The 20,971-nt window shown below is 44.6% G+C and overlaps 1 protein-coding gene across 2 annotated transcripts in view; it reads right to left on the bottom strand.

The window, feature by feature from the left end:
- Positions 1 to 3,854: 3,854 nt before the first annotated feature.
- Positions 3,855 to 20,971, bottom strand: part of BBS4 (Bardet-Biedl syndrome 4) — a 566,073-nt gene continuing 548,956 nt past the window's right edge. The window contains exon 16 of one of the 2 annotated variants that reach the window (XM_078685031.1): positions 3,855 to 5,292. In XM_078685031.1, coding sequence (XP_078541157.1) covers positions 5,141 to 5,292 — 152 coding nt within the window. In that variant the 3' untranslated portion in view covers positions 3,855 to 5,140. The remainder of the gene's footprint in view (positions 5,293 to 20,971) is intronic. The other variant, XM_078685032.1, reaches the window with a different exon arrangement.

Genomic DNA, 20,971 nt, shown 5'->3' with positions numbered 1-20,971 from the left:
GAGTAGGCTATTGGTTAGACTGATTAGGCAGGAGCATGCGGGTCTTCTGGTCCTTGAGCTGCAATCAGCGTGAGGACGCCTACCGACTTGCCAGCATGACTGTTTACAAAGAGTTCACAGCTCACAATGCTAAACTGTACAAATCGGTCCTTCAGGTAGCGCCCTCAAATCTAGATTCTTATTTGTGCCCGATACTGCTGCCTGCAGTATTGGCAGAACAGCTAGCAGAATTAGAGGAGCCAATCCCAATATTGGAGGTGCAGAGGGCCATACAGGCTCTGACAACCGGTAAGGCGCTGGGCCCTGACGGCTTCCCAGCCAAGAACTATAAAGCATTTCAGATGATCGTGGCCCACGCCTGCTTTCCATGTACCACAGCGCGCAGGAGTTGCCTGTCCTTCAGAAGTCCTTGCTGGTCTTGCTTCCCATGCCAGACAGGGACCCGGAACTGCTTGTCTCCTACCGACCTCTGGCGCTGTTGAATACAGACTATAAGGTGTTGGCCAAAATACTAGCATGCAGACTGGCTCCCCTGGTACCGCAGTTTGTGCACACATACCAATTCGACTTTGTGCCTGCTCGCTGTACGTCGCTGAATATACGCAGTTTCTTCAGGGTGGCCCGCTACTACAGGGTGAGCTGGACACACTCAGGTTGTCTAGTTCTCGACCTGGAAAAAGCTCTGGAATAGGACTTTTTATTCAATCCCTTTAAGCGGTATGGGCTGAGGGGAAATTCCTGGATCTGGTTAAGCTGCTGTACATGCAATCCACAGCCAAAATCAAGACAGGCCCTTATATGTCTCAGGTGATTCCAATTGAAAGTGACACCAGGCAGGGATGTTCGCTCTCCCTGTTGCTATTTGCACTCGCCATCGAGCCACTGGCCATGTTTCTCCGACAGACTGGCACAGAGTGGGGTATCCCCCTGGGTGATGGCACGCAAGTAGTCTCTCTGTATGCGGACAACCTCCTGATCTACCTCCGGGATGTGCATAGACCATTCTCAGTAGTGGAAAGGGCACTGCTAAAGTTTACCTCACTGTCAGGGCTGCGGGTAAACTGGGGGAAATCATGCTTGTATCCTTTCGCAGAGAATCCCTGATCCATAACTGGTACTGGGTGGTACTCCGGTGCCGTGGCAGAATTCGGCTTTCCATTATCTGGGGGTCCGTGTTTATCGCTAACAGGAAGACCTTCTGGAAGGTAACCTTGTGCGGGCCGCAACGGCGGAAAGGTCCCAGATGTTCTTCTGGTGCACCCTTCCATTAGCCACCATGGGTCGTATAGCGCTGCTGAAAATGGTGGTGCTCCCTCGGCTGCTTTTTCATTTCACGAACTTGCCAACGTACGTCAGACCCTTGTTTTTCCGCATGCTAGAACAAGGCCTGAGGCAATTCATATGGCATGGTACACGTAGCAGAGTAGCACTAGCAAACCTTTACCTACCCATTGACCGAGGTGGATTAGCAGTTCTCAACATGGAGCACTATTATTTGGCTTCACAACTCGAGTGACTGGCTCGCTGGATCGGTGCCGGCAGTTGGCGGACACTGCCACGCAACACCATGGTTACATGCAGCCCCAAATCACTGCCCTGTTTCACCCAGGTAGGAGGGGCGCAGTTCTGTCTCAACTCCTGCCAAGGTCAATAGGTACTACAATCTGGCAGATGCCAAGTGCCCTACATGCAGATTGCAGGATGCAGACCTTTTGCACATGCTATGGGCCTGCACAGTTCTGACCTACTATTGGAGAGCAGTCACAACGCATTTGGCTGGGTGCACGGGTCGCATAGTAGCATGCTCCTGTGATACCTGCCTACTAGGCCTGTATAGGATAACCAAAAAGCATAAAGTAACGTTTCGATTTATAGTCCTCCGGCTCAACGTAGCCAAGCGCTTAATCAATAGGCGCTGGAAGTCACCGGAGCCGCCGAATGTAAAAGCCTGGTTACAGTTGCTGATGTGCTGGGCACAGGCAGAGAGCATGGCACTGCACCGAGAGGAAACACTCAGTCTGTGGACACTCCAACTGGCAGCAGCGTGGGATGTGATACTGCTGGATCTTCGGAGCTCAGGGAAGGTCGACCCGGAGGCTCCCAGGTCCCCCACATGACGCTCCTGATTAGCAGGAACCAGTGGTTTGCACAGAGCATGTCGGCTGCAGTTGAGACTCCCGCAATGCATGGAGCTATGCTGCCCCGCTTGCTATGCACCTCATGTGCATAACCAGGTCATGTTATATCAGTCTACTCAGTCACGACTGGAATCACATAGCCTAAGCAGATGGATAAGAAGCATATACATTTGTAGAACACATCACGAGGGGAGACATTGGGGAACCAGGCCAGGTAGAGGCTATCGCATGCTTCAAGTGATACAACACAAAAATAGCCCATTTCTTGCATCCCCCGTGCACTAAAGCATTAACACACAATCATTGTTATGTGACGCCTGAACAAATACGTCATGCATGCCCTCGCTATGCAGGTTATCAATATTATATGTTTAATTGTGCATGCATGCAACTTAGGTAGAAACTTGTGAAACGGTATCCAAAATGTTAAAACTCAATAAACAAATGTAAACAAAAATGGGAGCCTAGGAATAAGAGAAAGAGTTCACAGCTGACACTCAGAATTGCCTCCTTAATGTCTTCACAATTACGGGTCATTAAGATTGTGGCACCTTTAGCCCCACCCTTTTCTACTGCTCCATGCTTGTATCAGGAGTCTAATGAATCATCATTCATGTCCATTATCTTACCACAACTAACAAACTACATATCCTGCTGAAGTAATGTCTCAAATGTGCCATATCTGATACATCTTCGAAAAGAGGCCACCCAAGTACTTGGACAATATTGTCTCTATGGGAATTTTCTAAACGATCTCCTTGGTTCAGGATACCACTGATTGATTGTTTTAGGTGCACAGTATTGAAATATGTTGGTCTTAAGGGAGTCTATCGTCAGATTATGTTCTGAAACTTCCACAATGCCCATCCTCCCCTCATTCAGATGCATCTCCACTTTTTCCAGTTTCATTAGCGATGTCATATTTCTTTGAACAATTGTAAGTAGCTTATTATGCATCCGGTTAATGGCTGTCATAGTAATTTTGTCATCCTTAGATAAGCCAAGATAGATCTCCACAGGGCGTTAATCTGTAGAGGTGCCCCTTAGTTGGAAGAATTGCTCAGTAACCTGTGCACCCTCCATTGGTCTTGTAGCTGCTCCTCGAGACCCAGGCTACCCCTCCTTCTGCACCTTACGGTGAGCTTTCTAGGGTCAAATGAGACGACCAGCCTTGTTCCCCCAGTCCCAAACACTGCAGCCTCCATCACGGTAAACCTCTCAAAGAAGGCATAAAGAGGGGCTTCCAACACTTCTGTCGGTTCACCACCGACTCTGATCAGAATTTTTTGCCGTCAACTGCTCCTGGCCCAGCCACAGAGCTCATTCCTTTGCGGCAGGTATCCCTCACTGTATATTACTTGGGTCCCGAGGTTCTCACCAGTCCTGAAGTACTGCTCTCTCATCATCTCACATAAGCACCACCCTCTTGGGTCTTCGGTAGTACACTGCACGACATGTTATTCTCTCTAGTGTATTTCTTGTCAATGCCTGGTGATTATTTTACATTAAAGATCCATGATTTGATTTTGCAAAGTAAAAGTGCAGTAGGAAACGAGGTCAAAGAAGAAGAAGAAAACAGACTGCATCATTACCGAATACAATAATAATAAATGTGACTGAATTTTGAAACTTTAAATAAAGAGCCTCGATGAAGTGGTCTTATTCTGTGAAATGTGCGTCGGCAGTGGGCTGTAGTTGTGAAATTTTTAAAATAGATTTTCTACCAATGAACAGAGTTTATTAAATACTGAAGAGAGTACCATTAACGTATGTTTCTATATGATAAAACATCGACAAAAATAAAGCCTTGAATGAAATCATATGAAATTTATACGAACTGCTAGTTTTATAAATTCTACTAATGAACAAAAAAAGTAATGTGTCGTTTACCTCCTACTTTGTGTCTTCATCACAAATTTGGAAACAAAATCCGAATCAGAATATAGACAAGTAGCAGGTCTCCTACTTCACGAAACAGAAAAAAAGTATTGGTCTCCAGCGGTATCTGTACTGCATTCTAGGCTGATGGAGCATTTCAGCTGCTTTTAAAGGATTGTGAAACGTATCCTTTGCTGCTTATCTGCCCAGTTCCTTCCCTTCATTTTGTCTATTAGAGAAGCAAAATAAATATTATTTTCTCACCTTCTAATTTAATAACTAAGCCAAATGTAAGCTCTAATAGTTTTTTCTGATTTACATTGAAATCCTGCTTTACGAAAAGATTACCATTTTGTTCTCAAAGACAGCTTATTGGTTTCTTCACCCAAGAGTTGTGAATCCATTTCTTAGATAATGATAGTTGTAGTTTACTAATATGAACGAATGTCTTATGATGCAGTAATGGTATTGCCACCCATGAGAAAAAATAACCTGAATCATAATGTGTCACAAACATGTGGAATTCCATGCTAGTAGACATTCAGCAAATCCCAGGGTCTACTATATCATGTGTTATCACTTTTTATTGTCTCTATGACCATGACCTTTGCAAATCTGTAAAGCACTACAATGCCCAATACATCAAAGTATTCAAATAAAGTCAATAAATGTACTTGCTAGCATTGGTGCTAAGGGATATTTCAATGACTGGAAAAGGAGAGTTTAAAGTGCTGCAGAACGTGGTCCTAAGGCAGCTCTCCCAAGGACACCTGCGGCCCTGGCACAGAAGTAGGGGTCTTGTGCGACACATATGTTCTGGTCTTGCAGCAACACCTAATGAATGTCGAAAATGGAAACCACTTGCTTTCTGGGCTGCAGGAGGGCCTACAGTGACTACTTGTGGCGCACCACAGCTTGCGTCAAGCGACAATGTCTGATCCAGGTTACTTCAACAGCATGTTTTCGATACCATGGGTTACTGTCACATCTACATTCCAGATTGGCTTACACTGAAGCATTGTTCTCGTCTCTCTAACACGATACTAAAAATATCTAATGCCAGGACGTCTTATTTCCAGGACGAGAAGTTGAACCTCCAATACAACTCTTTGGAGATGGTTTCTTCACTCTGCCAACAGGCGACTCTTGCTTCGTTCTTTGTGCCTTTCGGAATCCAGTCTCTCTGCTGGAGGGGCTTCTGAGTTGACATCTGGTCCTGGTTCAGGTTCAAGAGGCAGTGAAGGAGGCTTGGAGAGCTGTGAGGGAGTCCCACCACCTACAGAAAGCAAACAAAATCCATCAACTCAGGGCCAACTATGAATGCTACATTTCAGCTAACAGTATGTTACATGGGAATCTGTGCAATATCAGCAACGTATTACTAACTTTTTAACTGCTTTAAACAAACTTGAAGATGAGGTTAACAATTGTATAGACAAACCGTATAACACAAACTACCACCTAACAGCTGCCTAAAGTTTCCAATCTGCAAGTCTGAATACATTATACTGCTTACAATATATTTCCTGTTATTTTTGCCCTTTTGTCATTCGTAAAAACTTAATTTTGCATTAAGCAACTTTTCTTCATTCAAATTAAAGAATTGCAAAGTTCGGTCTGGGCTAAGTGTTATTTCATTTATGAATTTTGTTCAGCCTTAGGTTTATTTTCAGTTTAAAAAAAAGATAAAAATCACAAACAAAAAATTATCAAGTATCACAAAGATTATTCACGCATTCATTTATATCTTTGTCCACAGAAGTGAATACACAGTTACTATCCTAATTATCTATTTCACATCAGAGAAAAATTCTCGATTGTAGCTGGCAATTTCTAGCAATGAAAGTGAAGCTCAAGGGATACCACTGGAGTTGCAAAATCGGCATAGCAAAAACTTACATGGCAGTCGTTGCCAAGCTAAACACACAAGATGATGGAAGGAATGTTGCACACTGGCAAAACACTCCCCCCCAGTCACAGTCCTTGTCAAGCTCTCACAAAGGTTAATGCTGGGAGGCAGTTAAAGTCTAATGTTAAATTTATAAACTTTTGTAGGACATTTAGCTTGTCTTTTTGTTCGAAGTTAGAATTTTATTATCAAGAAAGCGTGCCAATCCACAAAGGTATTATATGCTTTAAACATCTGTGAGATACTGAAAATACACTCATTTACGCCTACAAGGAATTCGCAGCACATGTTGGTGCAGAATATGACCCAATGTGAAATTAGGCATTTCGTCACAGCCACACCCATCTTAACTCCTGCAAAGCAGACAGAGCTGAGCATCCACTCTGCCCTATCAATCAAGAATGGCTAGTGTAATAGGTCACTACATAATTGTGGTCCAATCTATGGAACCTCAGTTGGATGAAGAGGAGGGAAGAAAGACAGCAAAGTAACAAACAAGACCGCAACAAAAGGCAGACACCGCCTTGGATAAGGAGGATGGGCAGAAGCAGAGGCCGAGAGACCACTACTAATAACAAACTCAACCCAGGGTGAGTATTGACCATTTCGGTTTGTCCTCATGGAAAGGTGGAAGGAAGGCTGAACAGGCTCTGGACATATTGGCAGATCATAACAGAAGATCCATGGGTGTTAGATGTTGTAAGTTGTTACGTAAAAGAATTCTATATCACACCCTAACAGCTAAAGGAATCTAGAGAATTACTGTTTCAGGAAGAATTAATGAGTATTGAAGTATGAGTTACTTACCTTCGGTGCCGATGTATCTGGCAGAGACGTTGTCTAGCCGCAGATCCCTTAACTTAGAATATCCCCAGGCGTCAGACTGGATCCGGAAACCCCTCGCAGCAGCACCCCTGCGAGCCGGGGGACGCCGCCACAAGACCCGCCCTGATGCCGTCCACTTACGGGACGTCAGCGAGGTCATATAAGTCCCTCCTGGCGCGCTGGCGTCAGTTTTCTTCGTAGAAACCTTTCCGCGGCACAACGCGGAGCCACCAACAAAAAACTGTTGTTACGTAAAAAAATTCCATATCACACCCTGACAGCTAAAGAAATCTAGGGCCAGATGTAGGTAGGGAAAATTTACCGATTGTTATTTACCGAATTTTACCGATTCGGTAAATAAGAATCGGTAAATAAGAAGGGGGAGATGTAGGAACATCCAGATGTTCCTTTTACCGAATCGGTAAAAATCGGTATTTACCGATTTGGTAAATACCGACCGGTAATGCCCATTCATTCCTATGGCCTTTGAAGCCCATAGGAATGAATGGGCATTACCGGTCGGTATTTACCGAATCGGTAAATACCGATTTTATCAAGGGTGCAGGGGGTGTCACTTTGACACCCCCTAGCACCCCCAAAAAAGGTTCGGGGGCCATGTGGCAGGCATACCTGCCCTAAGGGCAGGTCTGCCTGTCATATGGCACAGGTGTGCATGTACACATGTGCATGCACACCTGAATCGGTATTTTACCATCAAATTGAATTTGATGGTAAAATACCGAATTTGTAGGGCTTGTGGGACTCAGAAGAGTCCCACCTACATCTCAATTTTACCGAATCTGTAATAATACCGGTCGGTAAATTTACCGACCGGTATATTTACCGATTCGGTAAAATTACCGATTTGGCCTGTTTCCTTCCCCCTGCATGTCAAAAGCCAAATACCGGTCGGTAACGGCCGAATTCGGCCGTTACCGACCGGTATTTGGCTACCTACATCTGGCCCCTAGAGAATTACTTTTTCAGGAAGAATTAATGAGTATTGTAGAAGTACGAGTTATTTACCTTCAGTAACGATGTATCTGGTAGAGACGTTGCCTAGCCGCAGATTTCTTAACTTACAATATCCCTAGGCGTCAGACTAGATCTGGAAACCCCTCGCAGCAGTACCCCTGCGCACTGGGGGACGCTGCCACACGACCCCCCCCTGATGTTGTCCACGTACGTGACGCCAGTGAGGTCATATAAGTCCCTCCCGGCGCGCTGACGTCAGTTTTCTTCGTAGAAACTTTTCTGCGGCACAACGCGGAACCACTAACAAAAAACTGTAAAAGTAGGGGAACAATGTGCGAGGTATGAAAAATCAGTGAATAAAGAAGGAGGATGGTGGAAGACACCATCACAAAAGACAGAATTAGACACTGCCTACATATAAGAGAAAAAGCTGTGCGAAAGAGCCCTGCAAGCTACAAGAAAACCCTTCCCTGAGTGCAACAAGGGAAGAACATCTCAACAGACAGAAATAGACTGATATTACCATGTAGAACTGTGCCGTCCAGAAAGAACAACAGTCCACTGTAGGAAGGTATGAAAAGACTGGCCCTTCCCCTAAAATAACAGAGGTTGGAACAGAGCCCCAAAGAGGACGACCAAGAGAAGACTAGGGCTCTGAGTCATAGAAAAGGCGGAAGGAAGGGAAGTTAACTGGAGAGGAAAACGAATCTCCTAGTGAATCAAAAGGCACCATATTACAGGAAAGAAGCCCCTCAGCAGAAGACAACTGTATATGGAAACTCTCAGAGGGGTGCAACAATCTGAACTCCCTTGAGAGATTACCCAATGGCAACTGAAGAGGCCAGTGGAGACACCACTAGGCAAGGTCCTCACAGAAAGGGGAGGCTGGGTGGGCGTTAAGGAATCTGCGGTTAGACAATGTCTCTACCAGATACAGCGTTACCGAAGGCAAGTAACTCGTACATCTGATAGAGACATCTAGCTGCAGATAGATACGGCAGCCATACCCCAAAGAGGAGGTGGGTCTGCGACAGAACAACAGAAAGCGACAATCAACAGAGTGACGGATAATGGGGGAGGCAGACAGCAACCCAAGCAGCTCGGAAGAGCAGAAATAAGAGGATAGCAGAAATCCAAAAAATGTCAGAATTGCGCTACACCATACCCATATAAAGAAAAGACAGGTAGAATGGCAAGAGCCATATACCAGCACAAAGAAAGAGAGAGAGAGAAGAAGAAGGACCATTCTCCGCTTAATGGCGCACAATGAGTACATTGACCCAAGGTCGAAAAGATCATGAAGAGATGCAACCAGAGCCTAACAGACTAGCCTAGAGAAGGAAGACTGAAGGACATGGTGCATAGAGCCCAAAGGCAAGAGCTAGAAACTGAGCAATGCGTTGAGAACAACAGGCGGTACAAGAAACACGCCAAGTGCACACCCAATCGCAAATAGGGGCAAATAGCATCAATTTTAAACCCGCTAGAGCAGGTAGAAATATGCAGCAGGCAAACGGCCATAGAGACCTTAAAGTTGCTTACACAAGAAGCATAAGAGTGCCGACCAGGCAGTATGAAGCCAAAGTGAGAAACAACCCAAAACATAGACTTGCAGGTAGTAGCCAAAAACCACTGCCATCAGAAGAGCTGACCTGCAGGTATAGCTTTAAAATAGTGATAATTTGGGGGAAAAAAGGCATATCCGAAGGAAGTGGCCAAAAACACCAAGGTAACGAATCGTAGGAAGAGTCTCAGAATCCGAAACCAAACACTTCCAGAAAAAGACAGGTACAGTGTCGAACACCAAAAAGGAAGCATTTGTCAAATTGGGAAATCACCTCAGCAAGCGGAAGCGAGGAGGAACCTATGGGCAACTTGCAACAACGCAGAAAACTCCCTATGGATGACTTTCAACAACCCAGAAAAGCTCCCCACACATGGAGATATTGGTTCAGACCTTGCAGCCTCGAAAAGAGGTGACGACGTAGGAAGAGGAATGTTTCGGGAACCAGTGCCCCTGACAACAGAAGAAGGGTAGGTCGAAGACCTCGGCGACAAGCGCCTCGACTTACCAAGTGGCGAACGATGGCCCCCGACCCCGAGAGGGCGATCGACGGCGGAACCGGCCAGTAGAGGGACCTGCCGGCGATGAAGAGGCCAGGGGACGAGACGACTCCGACCGGGACAGCCATGCCGAGAGAAGCTTCATACGGCCCTCCCGCCGAGACTTCGGTTTCAGGTGTTGGCAGGCGGCGCAGTCCGTGGAGTCATGGTGCTCGCCCATACACCACATACAAATAAGATGCAGGTCCATCGCGTACATCTGCCGTGAACAGGAATTAGAAAGTTTTAAAGCCAGAAGGCATCACACACTGTTCTTGATGCGAAGCGTCGAAAAGGGGGCCTACAAACAGGCCAGATGAACCACTCACTCCGGATCCGCGTAGCACACGGAAAAGAAGAAAACTGACGTCAGCGCGCCGGGAGGGACTTTTATGAACTCGCTGACGTCACGTACGTGGACGACGTTAGGGCGGGGTCGTGTGGCGCCGTCCCCCGACGCGCAGGGGTGCTGCTGCGAGGGGTTTCCGGATCCAGTCTGACATCTGGGGATATTCTAAGTTAAGGAATCTACGGCTAGATGTCTCTATCAGATACCACTGTGATGTATTCCTATAGGTTCTGAATCGATCCCCCTATTCCTGACCCTATTCTGGTTAAACAAACCAACAAGTTAACTAGCAGTCAGCCCATGAGGCGGAAAACCCCCATGATGCAGATACCGTTATCTGACGCAGTCACACTACGGCACAGGAACGTGTTATCTGATTAGGTCATAACGCTTGCGATCTAATTAGACAAGCGATATTCCTCCAGCCCCTGATAAGGCATACGGAGTTCTCATAACAAATCAAACCTATGACAACCTGGGCAAAACCCTGCGGCCATTGTTTTGATTTCACCGAGAACTTCAGCAAAAGAATGTGCTAACGAGCAAGTCGTATGACATCCTTATTGACGTATCTATGTCCATCCTTACGTCAATCTCGGCACCTTAAAGGTATAAATATTACCGATATTGCCCTATGCACACACACGCGGTGGTGACGAGACGGAGCAGCCATACTTGCCGAAGCCCAGAGCAGAGCAGACCCCGCTGGCGAAGCCCCGCCTTCCTGACGCGCTGAAATCGAGCAGCTGCCCATTTCTCCTGCCGAGAAATCCAGCACCGGCGCTTCCGGGTAGCCCTCGCAGGCAGCCTGGAATATCGAGACCAGAGAGAGAGATACCATCCCTCATTCAACCTAGATTCCAGGTACAGAACTGAACAACCCCTCGCAGAGAATTCTTTAGTTATTCACTTGGCAAAAACAAACTTAACTTAAACTGTAACTTTCTATTCCCGCCCACGTATTAGGCTTAGGTCAGGTACACGGGGTAGGCGTATTTAGAAACACCAGTTGAGTACGTTTAGTCAAATGTATATGTGTATGTAATATATTTTATTCATTTTAAAACATCTTATGGCTTAGAAACCATATCAATGTTTTTACAGTATTATTTCATACTATTGCTTTTAATGTATGCACTTTACTTAACTATAAAGTATTGCAATAATATCGATCCATTTCTCTTGTATGAGAAAAGAGACTGATCAATAAATAACACCTTTTTATTGAACACGCCCGTCTCTTCCTTTTCTCTACATTCTGATGAGACTAAGAATGCACGTACTGACTGAGTAAAATAAATTGCCTTTTGTTCACACGACTCTCGAGATACACTCTTGATTAGGGGAGAGCAAAGTTGTCATGTTCTATGGTTGTCAGAAACTAAATCCCTTCTTGTCTAATCAGGGAAGTTAATTCCTTCCTGAACATTCGAGAAAGTTTCTAGTGAACTCTGAGCTAGCTGGCAAACCCAAAACTTTAAGTCTAATATCGACAGTAGTAGACCTAGTTAACGTCTGGTCTAGGCCTTTACTATTGAAGGTATTATTCCAATGCGCAGAGCCTATTGGGATAATAGGAACTACACTACATGGCGCCCAACGCGTTTGGAAAGGGCGATAAAACCAACGTAAGACATTTAAAGTAACTCAGTCGTGCTTTCTCACTCAGACCCCTTTTTTCCCATTATACTCCAAAGACGTCTGGAGTGGGTAAAAGGTTATATCCGCCAGACCTCGCAGGAGGGAACTCCTATGTATGGTTCTTGGTATAGTCAACGTTGAAGGATACACTGTTCCAAAATATTGTGCATCTAATCTTTGTTTCCATAAGAAACCTGATCTGCAAACAAAAGAAATAACCATCCTGTCGGTAAAATGGTAGACAGTGATGATGAAAGAGAGGCAGTTAGATTAGCAACTGAACTCGCAGCAGCTGATGCTACCATGCAGGAAGCTGACCCGGATATAATACTCATCCCGGTCATTAAAAGAAAATCTATAACCATAAAACTTATAGAAAATGGACTGACACCTAGAGGTGGTACAGTCATATTCGTAATTGAGGCACACGAATATCGGCAGACAGAGGTATACTATTCATGGATAAACTTTCCAGCAGCAAATCCTGTAACAAAGTACTTCCACTATTACAAAATAGAGGAACCTCCTGAAACGTACACTCCTTTCGAGGAGGTGGAAGTACCACTCAAATTTCAAGAGCATTTGCTCTTATTTGATGGCGCCCTAAAACATAATAATCACATCACCAGGCTCGGTCCTTTAGGTAGACCAGGAGCAACGTGGCCGGTCCTAGCCGGATACACACCACATCCAGACATCGACGGGATGTCTGCAGCTAACCTGTTAACACAGCTAAAACAATTAATAAAAATACATAGACAATTAGTCCAGTATGTGATGCGGACTTCTACAATTCAGCCAGCAATTAAAATTCCACAGCTGACCCCTCACCAGGGGAACACAAATAAAATTACACCACAGAACATACAATCCTGCCTAGGTAAAGTACCGGCTAAACGGGAACAAATACCATTCTGGTTGGCACAGAAAATCACCCAAATAGAGGCGGTGTTTCCTGACACCACCCCATTAGAAAAACACAGGATTCTGACTATCTGTCTTCCAATGGGAATCGCACCACACATTGAGGACTGTGACACTTGGGGTACAGTCTTTGCTTCCATCTACACAAAAACGCACGGTGTTCCATCCATTTCGGTAATACCAGATGTGCTAAAACAAATTCAAGATGAATATGGTCCAGAACCCGCTTTAACTCTTGGTATGAAATTACTAAAAGACTTCAAGCAGGTCTCGGCTATATTGTTAGCCAACATAAAGGGAGAAGCAGCAAACGTGGCGATCCGCCAGAGGTTAAAGGAGACAGATATAGCAGACCAACCAGCTGAAATTGCCAGAATCATAGAAAAATCCTATGAGGAACTAGGTAGAGATAGTTTAGGTGGAATACCAGTAAAACCACAACTGATTGAAAGTCCTGAAAAAATATTTTTTAATAATAATTCAACATCACAGAAAAAGAGCTGGGATGGAAACAAACAATCCAATCCCAAAGAAAAGAAATTCCAGTCCAGAGGAAGGTCTCCTAGGCGAAGAGAGAAATCTCCGAACCAAAGACACAGGTCACCCCAGAGTGACCCCTCTGGGAAAAGATATAACCTTAGAAACAGGGATAATATAAAAAAGCCTGATAGATATCAAGACATTGATACACGTCCCTCTCAATCTTTTCAGACTTCCTCGCAGAAATCGGAAAGAAGAGGACGATCAGAACAAAGAGAAGAGCACGCCAAGTCCAAAGACAAGGAACCTGCTCAGCTAAAAAAGAAATTACAATTTCCAAAGAAGAAGGTAGCCAGCATTAAAATAGTTAACAATGCCGAGAATTCTGAGGACACAACTGAACAAGCATTGGAAATGCAATAGGTCTCGCAGCATTAGAGTTAGTGCTTTTAGAATTGTTTATGGGTTTTTTTTGTAAATCTTTAGCATTTTTGTTTCCTGTAGCCAATGCTAAAGAATTACAAAAAAAAAAAGCCATAAACATTTCTAAAAGCTCTAACTCAAATGCTCCGAGACCTATTGCACTGTGTGAGGGTGAGGGGTTGAGGGTGAGTGAGGGTGAGGGTGGGTGAGGGTGAGTGAGGGTGAGTGAGGGGTTGAGGGTGAGTGAGGGTGAGGGGTTGAGGGTGAGTGAGAGTGAGGGTGAGTGAGGGTGAGGGTGAGTGAGGGTGAGTGAGGGGTTGATGTTGAGGGTGAGGGGTTGAGGGTGAGTGAGGGTGAGTTGGGGTTCACCCAGAAACCCCAACTATGAACACAATTCCCTGAAAAAAAGCTTCATCAAGGTACCATGCGTGTATCCCATAGGCATGCGCAACATGAAATACTGATCGCATGCGCACAGCGTGATTCGAGGGAGGAGGCTACACTGTGATGAACTACTCTTTCAGACAAGCGCGCAAATATACTTTACTCTTTTGCACCTGCGCACAGCTTAAGACACTGCTCACCTAGCCCTGTATGGACGGAATATAAGTGGACAGGGCCCCGAGGTTTAATTTAATATAAACTCGAGACTCCGGTGAAGTAAAATGTAACTGTTAAAAACATAATGAAACTTATACAGATCCAAAAATCTAAAACACCGATTGAATCCAGAGGAAAACATTTGAAGCTGACGACAACTGAATCGCTTTTGGGACGACTCTCAAGACAGACCCATTAGGTGTGTTCTCCCGACACCCATTATACGTGTTGATACACAACGAACTAACTGAGCACGAGCTTTTTGGTTACATTAGTTTGTCAATATACCGTTTACAGGCAGAGCAGATTAAAGAATGATACAGACTAAAAGAATGCCGTACAACACGGGTATCCTTGACTCGAGCTCCAGCTACAGCTAATGTTTTTCCTAATTGGAACGTGACTTTATTTTACCTTTCTGTCACATTTGTTTACAGGTAGTGGTGTATAATGTAAAATATCCTACCTATTGAGAGGGAATTCAATTCTCGTCTTGTCTCGAACAGACTGCGGGCAGGGGAGGGGGCGGAGCGGGGAGAGGGAACAGACGGAGGGAAGGCCAGATAAGGGGAGGGGGGAGGAGAGTAGGAGGAGGAGAGTAGGGGAGGCACGGCCTAGCGGCCGTGCAATCAAGAAGTGAGGGGGCGGGAGAGTAGGCAAGGCAGGCGGCTGGGGGGAGGGGGGAGGAGAAATGCGACGCGACATGGCAGGCAGAGAAAATGGGGAGGGGGCGGATCCGGAGGTGCGTCGTGACACTCGTGAGGGGGAGTGGAGAAGGAGGGGGGAGTAGAGTAGGGGAGGCACGGCCTAACGGCCGTGCAATCAAAAAGTGAGGAGGCGGAGCTGGGGGAGGCTGTGACAGAGAGAGCAGGCAATGCAGGCGGCCATTATACGTGTTGATACACAACGAACTAACTGAGCACGAGCTTTTTGGTTACATTAGTTTGTCAATATACCGTTTACAGGCAGAGCAGATTAAAGAATGATACAGACTAAAAGAATGCCGTACAACACGGGTATCCTTGACTCGAGCTCCAGCTACAGCTAATGTTTTTCCTAATTGGAACGTGACTTTATTTTACCTTTCTGTCACATTTGTTTACAGGTAGTGGTGTATAATGTAAAATATCCTACCTATTGAGAGGGAATTCAATTCTCGTCTTGTCTCGAACAGACTGCGGGCAGGGGAGGGGGCGGAGCGGGGAGAGGGAACAGACGGAGGGAAGGCCAGATAAGGGGAGGGGGGAGGAGAGTAGGAGGAGGAGAGTAGGGGAGGCACGGCCTAGCGGCCGTGCAATCAAGAAGTGAGGGGGCGGGAGAGTAGGCAAGGCAGGCGGCTGGGGGGAGGGGGGAGGAGAAATGCGACGCGACATGGCAGGCAGAGAAAATGGGGAGGGGGCGGATCCGGAGGTGCGTCGTGACACTCGTGAGGGGGAGTGGAGAAGGAGGGGGGAGTAGAGTAGGGGAGGCACGGCCTAACGGCCGTGCAATCAAAAAGTGAGGAGGCGGAGCTGGGGGAGGCTGTGACAGAGAGAGCAGGCAATGCAGGCGGCTGGGGGCTTGTGCACGCGCTTTGAAGCTCATTGCGCATGCGCATTGAGCTTCAATTTCTCGTGCACTGCAAGGAATCGCCACGATTCCTTGCAAGTTGGATAAAGAGTGGATAAGCCCCCATAGTCTCGCAAGCTCGATGCGCATGCGCATCGACAGGCGAGACCTAAAAACGGGGAATGGGCTCAGACAATGCTAGACAGCGCAGCAGAAGTGAGCATAGCTCGCAAAGTCATTATGAATCATCTGGAGACAGTGGACACGAATGAATATCTTCAAGTGGAAACTGCAGACACCAGAGTTAGCAAACCTCACAAAATATACAAAATAACGTTGCGTATAGAGGGGGATAAGACTAGAAAAATAAGGGGACTATTTTGGGATAATCTCTCCAAGGGCTATGATATCCTTCTAGCTGAAAAAGACTGGCCACCAGAGTTTGTCAGGGATTGCCCTCATGGCGAAGAAGTAATTATGCCTGCCTTCTCAAATCATATCCCAATTCATAAAAAATACACACTTGCTAGAAAGTGGGCAGTGGCTCTAGCTCCTGCTTTATATAAAAATCACGTGGGATGGGATGAGGACTCTCCTCCTCACAAAATCCAGTTAAAATCACAACCTACTGCACAAAGGCAGTATCCAATTAAGCAAGAAGCTAAAAAACAGGTAAAAGAAATACTAGATCAGCTAGAATACCAGGGGGTGATTGAAACCTGCACCTCACAAATGAACAACCCTTTGTTTCCGGTCTCCAAACCAGACAATTCATATCGTCTAGTTTTGGATTACCGACACATTAACACATGTTGCAAAACTTTTGCAGTGCAAAATTCGCATAGTGCTGCACTAATGAATAACATAGTGCGCAAAAAATACAAAACAACATTAGACATCTCTAATGGATTCTTTTGTCAAAACATTGCACCAGAGAGCAGATATTTGTCTGCGTTCTCAATAAATGGCACTCAAAAACAATTCTGTCGGTTAGCCAAGGGGTACAAGAACAGCCCGGGAGTATTCTCAGCGAGAGTAACAGAATTACTACAAATATATGATGATGAAGCATTATCTTATGTCGACGACATTTACTTAACAGATGATGACTTGGAGACTCACTTGAAGAGAGTGAACACCATAATACTTGGGTTCGCAGCAGAGGGTTACAAATTCAACTTTAAAAAATCCAGAATTGCCCATCTGACAGTCCTGTTCTTAGGATATGAATTATCAAGTATAGCCTGGCTGACAATTTTCTAGAAAAATGTGCCGTACTCCAAGAACTAGAAGAATTAAAAAATCTAGAATATGAAGAAACATACCCTCTGCCAATCGACATTCTGCCTTTACGACATTACGCCTGTGTAATTTATACAGACCGGCATGCTCAACCCCCCGTTTGGGGAGAACAGGCATACAACCCCACATGTGGGATTACAAAAGAAGTGTGGCGCGGAGGTAAACTAAAACCTCTATTAACAAAAACACACTCAGTAGAAACTAATTCAGAACAACAAACTGAAATACTAGCATTGAAAATGGCGCTAGATAATGCGGATCGCGAATTCCCGACACTTATAGTGTCAGATTCATATTACTGTGTCAAATCATATAACAAGGATTTGCAGACATGGATTCAAAACGGTTACAAAGATGACACAGGTGCACCAATAAAGCAGAAACTGCTCTGGGAACAAATAGCTCTTTTACAAAAAGAACTACCAAAGACTCACGTGACACACTCACTGAGTCATCAGCGTGATGGCGTTCACGTTGCAGGGAATTCATTGGCTGAGACAGCCACAGCGGCAGCCACTAAATCGGCTCCCGTAGTTCGAAAAAAGCGTACATTAAAATACATTGACGGTGAAACAGTGCTGGCGGTGAAAACGTCATCAAAAGGCGACTGCTCAGCGCTACCGATCAACTATCCACTCAATTATACATACATAATCGATGCAAACTCCGTCCCTTTTGCTCGAATCCCTGGAGTGGGGGATAGAGTGATTCCAAACATGGACAGGAGAAACTTGTTAATCGCAGACGCACATATGGGCGAGGGTCTCAGACACCTCAAACTAAAAGATTCTCTGGAAGAATTACAATCACGGTACTGGTGGCCAGGCATGAGCCTGCGTCACACCATGTTTGTAAAAAACTGCCCAAACTGCAACAGAGATCGCAGTGGGGAGAGAAACAGTTTAATACCTCGTCGTTTTACTCCAGAAAAAATCAAGAGTAAAAAGGAAGACTTGCGATTAACATATACAGGCTAGTTTCCACTTATAATGTAGACCACCAGCACTCGGCTGACGTCTGGACTGTTATACAAAGATTTGCGAGTCTAAATGGCATATACGCTAAGAGCATGCTACGTTTGACCATTGTTTTCACTCTAGCCCTCCAGCCTGATGGGAAACATGGCCAAATGAGCATAGCACAGCGGGAATCTTCTCACTTCCTTCCTGAGGGATACGGGATGGTGTAAAGAAAAAACCAAGGCATAAAGCAATCTATAACGGAAAGGATATTAGGTTCGGGAGCTGGGTGGGTCAAACATCTAATAAGTGTCCAACGTAGTCTAAATAACTTGCCAAGAAATTCTCTGAAGGGATTCAGTGCGTACGAATTATTATTTGGAACTAGGATGTTGATCTCTGACATTGATAGTCAGACTTCAGTGGTGAAAGAAAAAAGCTTTGATATCAAAGACCGTTTGGCTATTTTGCAGGACTTAAACAAAACAAGAAAAGACCTGAGCAACATAAAGTTGAAACAACAGCCAACAACCACTGAAGAACCACCACCTGTCCCAGCAAGACCTGTCTGGATTCCAAAAGTCGGGGATCTAGTCAGGGAAAAGATCGCGGTAAAGAAGGAATTTGGGCCTTCTTACAGAAAAGCAGTTCCTGTCTTGTCTATCAACGGGACAAGGTCAGTTGTACTACCGCCACTTGCTGGTAAAAAGGAGAACCGAGTTGTATCCATCGACCTGGTAAAACCACAATCATGTGGCCGATAACAAACAGTAGGCCAAGTGGACTCCCAATAAGTAGCCGAACACCAAGGTTTGCTACCAGTACAGAGGTCCTAACGAAGAGGCTCATCACATTCGAAACGCCTACAGAAGAACAACAAGGACTATGCAACAATGCAATAGAACTCAGACCTCTGAAAACCCAAATAAAAACATTTAGCAGAGACACACCAATCTATAATGAAGTACCAAGCGAAAATGCAAGAAACAGTAATCCTGAAGCAATTGGAACAATTGACAGAACTGCATCCGGCTACTTCATAAACTTCGATGATTCCTCTGAAGGCTTCAGTGAATCAAAGACACAGCCATCATCAAAAACCTTTAAAGATAAAGCAAAAGAACTTTTGAAACAACTAAAAGAAACATATCTGATTTCTCCATGGATCGAATTTTGGGTGGGTTTTGGTGCATTTATCCTCATACTTTGGCTCATCATGGTACTTACTTTGGGACGCTTCATTGAGGGAAAATATGCTAAAATGGACACAGCAAGTCAGAAAATCAACTTGATCCTCAAACCACACACATCTTCACACGTCGAGAAAAGAGAACTTTCTTCAGTCAACTTCACAGCCAATCCGATACCGGGTGGGGTAGCCTGGGACAACACTGACTATGAAATATATGGTCCGGTCGAAATCCTGAAATATCCACACCAAATTAAGATCTCATTGAGTGACTTTGCAAAACCAAGCTCATTTGCTGATGATTGGGACTTCGAAAGCATTAATAATATGATGTCTGACTTAGTAATGTCTGCTAAATTTACCAAACATGATTATTTGCAGGGTTCTACAAATTATGATAGTATGTACTGTTATAACCACTATGGTAACCATTTTTTACATAGATCTGCACAACCTAGAAATGTTTTAAATTATAATCAATGGGAACATTGTGCAACCCCTCCAAAAGGAAGCTCAAGAACCTTCTATGACAAATATTCATACTTTTCAGGTTTTAACACAAGTAATGCTGAAGCATTTTATTTCAAATTGTCAAACAAGACAGGAACTAAGACCATGATAACAAACACAAAATTGATATATTCAGACTCATTCTTTGAACAAATGAATACTTTTGGTTTTGATTATTGGGACAAAAATGTTGAATTGAAAAGTGTTTGGGGCACAAAAGAATGGCAAGTACAGGGTATAGAATCTTTGTTTAGAGCCTGCATGATCCCAGAACAAATGATATTTTTAAACGACACTGTTCAACAAACCACCTGTCTTGGCCTAGCCAAAATCAAAGACTTAAATAAACCGTCTATTCCAAAACCAACAATGTACAGCAATACCTCTACAGATGAGGAGATAGACGTAAATTATGTATTAAACCAAAACAGAACACATCCTGATTGGAAACAGTGGTTGATCTGGCCCACAGATACTAATAACTGTCAAGACAGATTCCTGAACAAAACACAGGGGTTCAAAATGACCAGGCCAGACCCTAGATATCCTCAAAGACATCACCCAGGGATAATAACCACCTACAGTGTGGGCAAATTATGCCTTCAATGGCTACAAACTTCCACACTGACAGAAATTAAGCAACACCTAACTTTACTTACTGATGGTGCTGACTTGCGTGATTTCATTATGGGACCGCGCAAACAGCGTCAAAAACGTTTCATAGCAGCCTCTGTATATGCAGCATACAATGAGGCCTGGAAGGTTACTCAAATTGAAACAGCAGAGAGAATACGGGAAATTGACCGTATTAATTTGGAAAAATCACTTTCTGTAGTGGACAATGGGTTAATGACTCTGTCCTCCAGAATTTTTTCTTTGGACAGCATTGTGTCTTCAGCAATCAACATATTATCGCAAGACTTACTGTTATTACAACACGGTCAGTCTCAATTGCGTTCTATTGTACAGCTTGGCTGGACGTTACAAAATCTGCGTTCAGGCTATGTGCCTTGGCGTTTAATCAACACAACGTCACTATTCCAAATCTTTAACCTTACTGATAGACAAGTCAGTATGGCACAAAAGGGTGCTGATTATACAATCTTGAGCATTGAAAAACTCGAAAGATTACCAGTGACAATGTCAGAACGACCTGTCAGTGAATGGATAATACATGGGATAATAAATATTCCAATCTCAACCTTCAGGTTTCAATAC

This window comes from Lissotriton helveticus, chromosome 3_2, assembly GCF_964261635.1.
Source record: "Lissotriton helveticus chromosome 3_2, aLisHel1.1, whole genome shotgun sequence".
Classification (NCBI taxonomy): domain Eukaryota; kingdom Metazoa; phylum Chordata; class Amphibia; order Caudata; family Salamandridae; genus Lissotriton; species Lissotriton helveticus.
Note: the sequence above shows the minus strand (reverse complement) of the source record. Positions and strands in the feature narration are given on the sequence as shown.